This window comes from Opisthorchis viverrini, assembly GCF_000715545.1.
Source record: "Opisthorchis viverrini unplaced genomic scaffold opera_v5_753, whole genome shotgun sequence".
NCBI classification, from domain to species: domain Eukaryota; kingdom Metazoa; phylum Platyhelminthes; class Trematoda; order Opisthorchiida; family Opisthorchiidae; genus Opisthorchis; species Opisthorchis viverrini.
In genome coordinates, this window is record NW_008752417.1 from 24,793 (window position 1) to 36,954 (window position 12,162).

Here is a 12,162-nt window from a genome sequence, read left to right on the forward strand (position 1 = left end):
ATAGCATGTGGTTATCTTACAACTCTGTCTTGATCTGATAGAAGTAGGTTTATCTCAAAGGTTGTTGAAATGCTCTGCGGCAGTAGCTTACAGCTGCGTGATAATCAGTGACACTACAGGGAAGTTCGAGAGGACGCGTTCAATAAGAAAATGGATATTCTGTTATCCACAAATAACGTGCACGAGGGAGTTTTAGTTTCCTGTCCCATTATCCGTAATCGTGTCGCTAGATCCTGCGGCAGCGAGAGCCAATCAAATAGATGACCAGCCAAACGGTTGAGCGCCGAAACCACTGGCCGGGTCATCATGGGATTGAGTCGAAACCGCCTGGAGTTCGTGAGATGCACATCGGTGGTGGTTCGCAGCAAATATGAAACTGCTTGACAGTGATTCTCAAATATTGGGCATAGAATAAGAAACATCCAACAAAGATTCCAAATATTTCTCATCATATCAGCCATTATGAGACGCCATCCACCCTAGTGTAGTTGTCCGAAATTGGTTAGTGTATAACAGTGAATAGACAAAGTGCATAACATTTGATAAAAATCACTTTCATAAAGCATAAGTCCTGTCGCACGAAATGTTGACTTCAGAGCAGACTTTCGATTATACACGTGTTCTGGATTTCCGACAAGCTACCCAAAAACCTGCAAGTGATAGGGTGAATGCCTGTGAGCCGGTAACACAATAGTCTCATTTAGATTGCGTCGAAATAACCAGTTTTGAATCGTGGTGCAATGCTCTTGAAACCGACCGAATACCACCACGTAACAAGCGACTAAATCCGCCCATGGATATCCGTGTGCCTTTTGTGAATGATGGGTTATTTTGTTCTGGAGGAAAATGTCGACAGCTACTGCCGATCCACACATCTACCATCGTGACGTCCCTCAGTGAGTGATTTACTGGAGCCGTTTGAAATATAGTGGTCTGGTTACCCAGTAATTCACTTTAGCTCGAGTATGTGCCAAAGGAGTAAAAATAACAACGCTAGATTTAGTATACATTTACAAAGGTGTAAGACAAAACAGACTGTCTAAAAATAGTGTTCCCTTTAAAATACTCCGTCGTTTGCTCAGGTGACAACAATTCAATCATAATTGTCCAGGGCCATCTTCCGAACAGTTCCCACACACAATTGATTCCGGGACTGGTCTGACCTTTTTTGATGCCATAGTCAGCATGCGAGACCACATCACAAGCATTCTTTCAGACAAACTGGAGAGATACTGACAACGAGAACGCGAGTGACATCAATTAGCAGCCATATCCGGCAGCGTCTCCAACTTGAGTTATTTTCAAAAAGACGATTTTGGGGATTTGCCCTGGTTGCGAAAGATCTCAGGGCTTCGAATAAATAATGACCAGTTGCGAAATTTACACAAATGTTTCCTGCGTACACAATAGGTTTAAATGAAATTTTGTGTACCTACGGGTTGACTGTGCCCACCACTCACCCAGGTGAAGTTCCTTCGTGTAATTTCCGCCACCTTTCTGAAAGCAGATTCCGAAAACCTGGATGTGCATCTACAAGTCGGTCGTGAAAATAGATTACCTAACTGATGAGTTCCTCGGAGTTTTCATATGGTTGGCTCGTCTGGGGTTGCACGTGAGTCAAAACTAAACCCGATAACACCCAAAACATGTCATTGAGGATTTAGGCGAGACTTTGTCATCGAATGCAATGTATTTTGACTTTAACGATTATCATTAGTTAACCAAGTTCCGCTGAAGATGTGCTCTTGGTAACCAATATCGGTCGGTTATTTTTGGAGAACATCACGTTGCAATGCGGCAGCGCTATAGACGCAAGCTTACAAGTGAAATCTTACCGTGTTATTTGTGCAGCAGATTAATCCACGTCGCAACATCTGACGGCATCCATTATCTCCTACCCCATATTTTATTCAACATTTCTTTCGACAGACTCACCTGGAACCCAGGTAAATCCCTCGTTTATCATTTTCTCAGGCAACTGAATTGGCTGCCCCAGGCAGCCTCATGTTTCAGTCGCTACGATATTTGAAATATCGAGATACATGTATATATTTTTAATGTACTACTCATAGGGTTGCTGAAAATCCATCGACAGCCCACGATCGGTTTCGCCCTTCTTGGGGCTCATCAGGTGGGCACAGTCCCCGGGTTTCCGCCAACCTTATGTTCTACTTGAAAACAAATTGCCCGAAATCAAATATCATAGCGACTGAAAAATGAGGCGGCCTGGTGCAGCCCATTCATTTGCCTGAGAACATCATAAACGAGATATTCAGCTGGTTTCCAGGGGAGTCTCTCGAAAGAACCAAATTAGTTTGCAAATTAGTGTATATTAGAAATCTTACCTTGTTATGTGTGCAGCAGATTACTCCACGTCGCAACATGTGACGTCATCCTTTATCTCCTGCTCAATACTTTACTCAGTGGTTCCACGGTTAAACGGCAAATTTCACTGACTTGATTAAATTCGGTGATAACGTGAATCACGAAGCTTTGTGACCAGGGACATGATTTGTTTGGTGATAGGACTTGTTCCAACCAAAGTCCAAATTTATTTTACCAGCAAGCCCATCCACCTAAAGGTCATCTTTGCCTCAGTCCTCCATCTATTTAGAAACCTAAACCACATATGCAATCAATTATTGATTTATTTACATGCTTTGTCAGAAGATACTGTGTTGTGTTACGTGAAGTACCATGAGGGTGAACACCAATCAGGATAAGGGAGATTTTATACGATTCATTGGAAGCTGTCCTTCTCACAGACAAACGTGTTTGTCCGGACACAGCAGTAACGTTTTGGTTCCACATTTCACCTCTTTCAGGATTACGCCATCCTCATTTATATATTCTATACGAGTTTCGCTGTTTACTGAAGCTCGACAGCCATATGTTTGTGCGAAGAACAAGAAAGAGGTGAAGTATTCGGAACACCAACACAGACGTCGAGTGTCAGGTGCTTCCCTCAACGTGCTCGCTGATGAATACATCTGAAGAACGTCATAAACACCCACAGACACCACTGCACAGATTTGCGAAGGCTGAAATTTTTAACTCGTCCAAGTGACGTGTATGAACGCTCAGCGCCTCAGCAATCCACAAACACCTAGCTAGAATTTCCGAGAGCCAGTCTATAGCGCCGAGTCGGGAGCGCCTACCATCAGGAGGGGTAAAACCTGCTAATTGTCAAAAACCAAGCGATTTTCTTGGTCGTAATATGTGTGCTATTGCCCGGTTTCATGAATTGTGGACATTATCAGCTGAAAACAGGTTTATTGGCAAATGTTTTCGGTACTACATACAGTTGCATAATTACACCTTTGAAATGGTTATCGAACCTGTCAACATTAGGCCACATTTAGAACCAGTTTATTGACCTGGATTTTCCTTTTGTCTGTGCAATCCACGGTCATTGGATTGTGTTCTGAGGCTAACATGAATGCGACCAAACTTAGTTATTCCACTAAAGCCACAGCAAAAAACTGGTCAATAAATTCAAGAAGTTCACCCGATCTACTGTTGACACTCACCGGTCAGGATTAAAAATTAGTTCCGTGTTTACTCAGTGTCTCCAGGTCAAACATATGTGACACTTGCACCCCAGGCCTGCGAATGAGCAGATAACTGATCGTCCACGACCCCTTTCGGGGAACCGTATTCCACATAAGTTCTTTCCTACCGAAAGTCATGGCGTGTCGTTCAAATGGAACAGGCCTAACAAACAACTCTGAGAAATGAGGAAAAATGTTGCAAGAGTTGTCGATTGTCCACTGAATGACTGTCAACCAATGTGTTCAGCCTTGACCATTGAGTTAACTTGAGTTCCTCAGGTAACTTGAACTTTCGAAAGCAGTCCTTCACGGGCGAGATGAACTTTACCATGTTCCAAAGCTTAAGTTTTCTAGTTGAAATATTATTACAACTGCAATCCCACAAGAATTATCGATATTTTTCCCATGTTCTCTTTGTGTAGAATGGCAGTGCGTATCACTTCATTATGCTTTGTGCCCATGTCTAATAGGCTCGTGATCTGAACGTTAACTAACACCTGACACTCAGCGAACGGCCACACACAACCAATCTGCTGCTTCTCCATCATCACCATCATCACCGTCATCGTCATCATCATCCGCATCCTCCTCCTCGTCCTCATCGTCATCATCAAAGTTTTCATCACGATCGGCAAAATACTGATATCAGTGTTATGCACTGATGCCCTCCTGGGGTACAGGCATGATTTGTTTGAACGTGTAGCTGTTGAAAATGCAATAAATGAAGCCGATGAAAGGTCTTTGGGCTGGCTTATTACAGTCAGGTGCCTGCATCTCCATGCATTCATTCAGGCAAACTGGAAATAGAAGGACAACATGAACGCGAGAGACATCAACTAACCATCATATCCGGCAGCGTCTCCAACAAAACTGATTGTGAAGAAATGGAAAAAATATACAGTGAGCGGTCTATTACTAGCTCACTTCAGCCATTCTCAAGTACCTAAATCTGCAAGCACTTATTCAAGCAAACTGGAGAGAGAAAAAACATTACATGAAAGCCAATAACACCGAATAAATCCATGTCCAGTATTATCTCCAAATTTTTTGTTAAAAAAAACTAAAAATTCTGCGATGGATGGGAAAACATTTCGGTCTCCGAATGAATAATGCCATCTTCTAAAAAGAATTCTAACAAACGTTTTCTCTGTTCAGTCTAGTGTTTCATGAAAATGTGTTTGTGTATCTAAGGGTACGGAGTTGTTACCACTCGGACAGATGATGGGTTCCTCTGTGTTGTTCATCTGTGTAATTCCTTCTGATAGAGACACTAAATTTATTCCAGAAATCCCTGCACCTGGACGTAGATTTATACTTCTTCGAATGTGACAAGAGCATGGGTGAGTGTTGCGTTGGGTGAAGATTGCTACAAGCTACCTACCATGTTTTACTAGATGAATATCGGGATCGATTTGGGTATTCGGCCTTCGACGTCACCTGGCTTAAACTAGATGGTTTCAAAATTTCCAGATCCATATATGCGATTGCAACGGGACAAGTTATCACATTGCTATTTATGTACCGAATGATTTCATGTGGCTTTGGTCAAGGACCCGGATTTTAGGCTGCGAAAATCGGCTGTGATCTGCCACAGTATATCAGGCATTATAATGTGGTTGGCTAGTCTTCGGAAACACATAACTCCACGCTTAGCCTGTTGCCACCGTAATTGTGTCAACAAAGATTTTGTCGCTGAGTCTTGGTATATAATGTCCTAATTTTCTAATTTATCATCCGTCCTCCAAACTGCGCGTAAATTTGCTCTTGCAATTGCTTTTGCTGGAAAAACTAAAGTTGCAAGGCGGGACCTGAAAAAATACAAGCTTACTTGTGAAACGACAATGCTATTTTTCCGAGCATCAGACTAGCCTTAGAATGGCCTGTGCAGGTAACTCTGATTAGCACCATCCGAAGGCATTGGACGTCTGCTGCCCAATACATCATACAGCGGTTCGAAATTTTAAAGGTATGGAAAGTCACTAGGGAAAACGTTTTTGGTAACAACACTTGTTTCAACCAAGGTCCACAGTTCAGCTACGTAAACGTGACTTCAGCACCATTCCGCCACTTCGAAAAAGCAAGATTGGAGAGATTTATCGCTCAACCATCTGCCCAACTAATTACCAGTTCCTTGAATTTCTTCCTCAGAAGATACTGCGTCCTACTCTGGTATGAAACACCATTAACCTGAGCGAAATTTATGAAAAGTGAGATCTTATACAATTCTTTAGTTGGATTTCTCACAGACAAACGTATTCGTCCGAACTCGACAGTAACGTTTCAGGTCCACATTTCAACTCTGCCCGGACTATTCAAGACTCCTTTATCTATTTTATGTTTTACAACAGCTCAACAACCATAGGTGTATGAGAAGAAGAGAGAGGTCAAGTGTGAGGAAATCCAGCCAGGATGCCGAGTGTTGACTTCTTGAGATTCACAGTTCCAGTTAACCTCAATGAAGGTGGAACAGATGTATATTGCTTCCCGACTTTACGTACCTAAGGAAATGTCGATGATGATTCGCTAAACGGCTCTCTTCTTGTCGACGGAGGGAAGGCTTTTGTGCAACTCCGAGTTCACTGGAAACCACGAATTGCTGGCTTTAAATCTCAAGCGTAATCCCAAGTTGCTGTGCAGTACACGAATTTCATAGACAAATCTGTGACATTCGGATCATTCATCTTATTCCAAAAACGCATGAATGCAACGCGGCATACCCCCATTCTCAGAGAATGTGTAAACCTACCTTACGTCTTGTTTCGTGATAGAGCTCTCAGAGCAAGTGAGAGTAAATATCCTAAGACGCATTCGAGTACTCGATCAAACGCGGTCGTCTCAGGACCGTAGCTGGTGTGGACTGGTGTCTGTAAATTTACAACTACAGGGTCAGAAAACGAGTGTTTTGGTATGCAAGAGAGATTTCGATTGAGAGAACTGTGACTGTAAGAAAGAGGTTTCGGGAATCCTGTGTATGCCGGTGTAAACCACCTTTTAAGGAAAAGCTAAAAATCCCCCAACCATAGCAATATGATATCGTCTCTCTTTGCAAGCAGTAATGTGGATATGAACATATTGAAATAATCTGCGGTGAACCAACTGACGTCTGAGACTGAATATTCTAATCGATGCAATTATTCACCTACACGAGTAGGGTAAGAGGTACATAGTGGTTCAGTTGATGTTTCGATAAATAGGACCTGTCATATTCACCGAGTAATAAATCAGCATCCACACACAAGACCTTCACGCATAAACCTAGCATTTCACGCTGACAATGGCCCAAAAGTCTCCGAGTGATTTGAGAGCATTTCATGTTTACGACGTCTCTAAGTCATTTCAGAATGAGCCCTACCGCTTCGTTCAGTCATTCATTAGACGGCGGCTCGATGTTCAACGGGTCGATTGGCAGCATATTTCATCAATTTCATCCTGTTGGCAACAACCCAGCATATACCAAGGTATATAGTTTTCGATCGATTTCTAGCCAGTATACGCGTGACCACTGTCCGCTGGTAACATACAGAGTTCGGATTATCACAGTCGATACTACAAAATTTGCCATCCCCAAATTTGTTCCATGCACGATATCCAACTGTGTTCGGATAACAATTGACTAAACCCTCAATCTACCGAAAAAATGTTGGTGAGAATTCGCTAAACGTTTCCCTTATGTCGACGGTGCGAACGGTTTCCGGGCAAATCCGAGCACAATGTAACTAGTGATGTGCTGGTGTCCAAACTGCGAAAAAGGTTCATGCTTATTGGGAACCATCAGCAATGCGCGGAATTTCACGGAATTTTAGGTAGGTTCGAACCAAAACCGGGACGGACTGCCTAGTGGTTTCGTAACGTGAACGTTGGGTCTCAAGCGGTTGGTAAGCAGCGTGATTAGATATCACTAAGCCACCACTCATCCATCAACAACGGAAAACCATAACACGTGGTCACATTTTTGAATTGGCTCAACGAGCGCCCGCAAACAAGATAGGACCTTCGATATTCAGTAGATTCATTCATCCTCTGACCTGTCGGAGAAGCCAATCTACACGAAAGGTCAGGGAGCATTGTACAAGTGTTCCATCCTATTGGATAATCATCAGGAATGGGCACCTCAATAAAGCCGGGATAAAGTGTCGGTTTAAAGTTGCCCACTACTGCGATCGGTGTTTGAAAACGCTACCTACCTAACGCATGTGTGCAACAATCCCCCTAGTTGTCATAATCGAGAGAGTGGTAGCCTCCTTGGTGGCCGGAATGAGCAGCACGTCTGAAGTACCCGGTTTCATGGCAGTGGCATCCATTCGCTTAAATGAGTTCACTGTTACGGAAACTTAGTCTTGTTGCCGGAAATGGTAACAATACTGCATGACTAACGAGTCAATCAGCTGTGAGTTTCCGGAAAGCTCAACAAGCGAATGACTCCCGATAAAAATCTCAGTTCGAATAAGTAACCCACAGATAGCATGGATATCCACTAACCGTTTCCTACAGTCCAAGATTGCCTGGTCGTCACCCCTCTGTCCTAATGAATGAAAGCAGCCCAAAGCGTTCAAGTTATTCTTCGTAAACGATGAGCTGCACACTTGTGGAAAATGAAAGGCATGTTTCCAACCACTTCAACGGGGTCCACCTCCCCCAGGGAGTGCAGGGACCAGGTCTGAGCACACCATATTGGTCATAGTGTCATAAACTTTAAAACTATTAGGGAATACTCCACGATGTTTTGCAACCGCCACTTCCGAATCCCTGCCAATAAATATTTTGGGATCTTTGGCTCGCTAGAAATGTTTGGTTAGTAACCCGTTCCGACTAAACGCTGCAGTGGTGTGATTAGCCTCTCATTGTTCCAGCTATAAATCCGATAGATATGTATATGCTTACGACATTCCTAGTGATGTCAGGTTGATTTTACCGGGCCTTTGGTCTGAGAGCGTTGAAGAAATCATCTGACTGACTAATTCCACTTCATCATCATCGTCACCAACATGGTCATCATAATCGGCGACAGCTTAACATTAGTGGTAAAAGCTGATGCGTCCCTGTGTTACAAACATAATTTCTTTCGAAGCTCAGGTGTGAAATAAATCAATTAATGTAGACTATAAAAAGACTAGTTGTTGCTCGGTGCAATCATTTTTAGATGCCCACATCTCCAAGCATCATTTCAGGCAAACAATAGGGAGACTGACAACAGGAACAAGAGTGCATTACTTAACAGCCGTATCCAGCAGCATCTCCAACTTGAGTTTGATTCGAATGAGAATTCGAGGCATCTCCGATGGTTGCGAGAGGTTTCAGTGCTTCTAATAATAAAAGAATATTTCTAAACTTTACACAAATATTTTTCTTTTTTGTGTACCTGTCGATCGTGCCTACCGCTCACCCAGGTGATTGGTAACTTTATGAATTACATTCATGTAATTTCAGCTGCCTTTCTGAAGGCGCTTTTCGAAAACTTGAATTGTAACTACAAGACCGTCGTGGACACAGCTCACATATGGAATGAGTTACACGGACGTTTTCGTGTGATTGGTACGTTCGGGGATGCACGTATGTCCACTCCAAACTTGATACCACCGAAATTTTTACAATCAAGAATTAATCGGGGATCCCTCATGCTATACAATGGATCCTGACTTTGGAGATCATTGTTCGTTAATCAAGCTACATTGAAGATGTGCACTTGTTATAGATATTCGGTTGGTTATTTTTGGAAACCATCATGTTGCAAAGCAGCAGCGCCATAGATACAAGCTTACAAGTTAAATTTGCCGTGTTATTTAAGCATAGGATTCACCCTAAGTGGCGTGTGCAGATTACCCCACGTTGCACCATCTAACGTCATCCTTTTTCTCCTGCATCACGCATTATACATAAGATCGACGGTTAAACGGTGGACAAAGTTCACTCACTTGATTAAATTCGGTGATGACGTGAATCACGATGATTCGTGACCAGGGACATGATTTCGGTTGGTGATAGGACTTGTTCCAACCAAAGTCCGCATTTATTCTACCAGCAGACCCATCCGCCCAAAGGTCATTTTTGCCTTTCTCCCTCATCCGTTTAGAAAATCCAACCATTTACTCACTCAATTAATGATTTATTCACTTGATTTGGCAGAAGATACTGTGCTAGGATGTGGTGGGCGAGGCACCATGAGGATGAGCACCATTCAGGATAAACGGTATTTTATGCGATTCATGAGTGGAGGCTGGCCTTCTCACACACAAAATCGTATTCGTCGGAACCCAACAGTAACGTTTTGGTTCCAGATTTCGCCTTTTCAGTTTGGTTAGAACCCGTTCCAACTGGACCATGCAGTGAGCTGACCTGAATCAGGCCAACTCGGTGCATTATTTTTTATTTTAGCTGAAGGATTTCTACACTGTAATCGCCACCAGGACCTGATGAAATGAATTTGTTTCATTGACATACTCAGTGCCAACCCGTTACTCAAACGTTTATCTGTTTTTCGTCGGCAATACAATGATATGATTCTCACCTGAGCGACATCAATGTCAGCTGTCCACCGCTTTATGAACAGGCGCACCATGTGCCAAACCAGAACTCTTGTGTATGACATTGCCGCCTAATCAGGCGAAACTTATGAATGTGCGTGAAACCACGCTTGAGTACCCAATATAGCTGTATGGATCTACGAACCTGAGAATCTCTAATGGAGCCAACCACTCCCCATTCGAATTAACTATCACTTGTCTCAAGCTTTACATATGTGAAACAAATCATATGCAGAAACCTCTGGGATAAAACTAGTTAGACGCCGCAACTTATTTTTCCATCAAAAACGTTTTACCTGAGGTCTCTGGCCCAGACCTAAAAATATACTATATCAGTCGACCTTGATCGACAGGGTGAGCTTCTTGTCACTGAAATGATTGACACAATCGATTTACAAACAACTGAACTAAGTAGACTGTCACCATAATGTAGTGCCCACTCGGTTCCTTTGACGTATTATGGCATATGCAGTGACTGTCCTCAAGGCAATCCAAAACATCAAATTATGCGCTGGACACCTGCTGTTATTGTCCCACGATTTATTTTGATGTTTCAATTTTGTGATAACTGGTGTTTAACTGGACTTATGTATAAATCGGATAACTTGGGACTTGAGCATTTTTCTAAGCTGCTCCGTTCACGCGTGTCGCCTGTTTGAGCAAGAATGTCGAATGCCGTCCAATTTCCATTAACAAATGTGTCAAGTAGACGCGTTGAAATGTGTTTTCATTTTGTATTCGGCCACAATCTTTGAATGGGAATTAGAGTTACCGTGTGACTTATCAACGAAATTCACAAACATGAAGGCATTATGTATGCTGCAATTGGCTGCACCCAGGATAGGGTGCTCAAACCTGGTCCCCACACTTCGGAGTTTTGGAGGCTCGAAACTCACTCAAGCGAGCGAAAGGCACATCCACAATAATAGGTGCGGAATTTTACTGCCGAACGCCTTAAGATCAGTCGAGGGTGCTGCACAACTGTTTCCGCAGTATGCTTTCTTTCTTTCAGGGAAGGCGTCCGCGAGCTGCTTGAAAATTATCAGCTTTGCTGAAAGAGTTCCATGCACAAATACTACTATAATTTTATTATTTTTTGTCCATTGGATGGGTTCTAGTTACGAAACATCAACTAAATAATAACGAAATACTTACATCGCCCGAGTAGTTGAGTGATGTTATCAATTTGACAATTCGGCGCCGGATAACATCTGGTTCACCCAGATGTTTTTCAACTTTTTCAGATCCTTGTTTGTGGTCGAAACGAGTAAGATATCACACTACGATGGTCAGGTGAATTTTAGCCTTACTCTCGTAGGAGATTCATACCGCAATTCGCAGAATTCCCGAAGTCTGTTTCTTACCGTCACACTTGCCTTGTTGCACACACGAACACTCGCTTTTTTAACTCTGAGGCTGTTGATTTACAGACACCAGTTAACACCAGTTTCGGTTCTGAGCCGACCCCTCTTGAATGACGATTCAAGGATTCCTAGATTATTTAACGTTAGTGGCCATGTTTGAAACCTCTACCCGAAAAAAAACGTAGGATACGTGACAAATTCTCCGAGAGTGGGAGTGTGCCGCTTTGAGTTCATACGTTTCTGGAACTAGAAAAATGATCCAGATGTCACAGGTTTTTGTATGAACTTCATCTATCGCCCATCAACTTGAGATTACGCAAAGGGTTTTACGCCAGCATATCACGAGTTGCAGTGTGCTCGGATTTGCCCGGAAACCATTCGCACCTTCGACATAAGGGAAACGTTTACCGAATTCTCACCAACATTTCGTTCGGTAAGTGAAGCCAGGAAGCACTGTACATCTGTTCCACCCTCAAAGAGGTTTGGTGGAATTGTGATTCCCAAGAAACCAACTCCCGACTTCTTGGTTGCTCTTCCGTACTCTTCATCTCCTTTTTCTCATACACCTATGGCTGTCGAGCTGTCATAAACAGAATATGTAGATTAGGCTTGCGTATTCCTGAAAGAGGTAATTGTGCAACCGAAACGGTACTGTTGGGTTCGGTCGAATACCATTTTGTGTGTGAGAAGGCCAGCCTCCACTCATGAATCGCATAAAATACCGTT

At 42.9% G+C, this 12,162-nt stretch overlaps 1 protein-coding gene across 1 annotated transcript in view; it reads left to right on the plus strand.

Annotated features, from left to right (window-relative positions):
- Nucleotides 1–583: 583 nt before the first annotated feature.
- T265_15700 (hypothetical protein) overlaps nucleotides 584–12,162 on the plus strand; it is a gene marked incomplete at both ends in the record, with an annotated part of 25,141 nt that continues 13,562 nt past the window's right edge. The window contains one exon of the mRNA XM_009178973.1: nucleotides 584–664. Within this exon, the coding sequence (XP_009177237.1) occupies nucleotides 584–664 (81 nt within the window). The remainder of the gene's footprint in view (nucleotides 665–12,162) is intronic.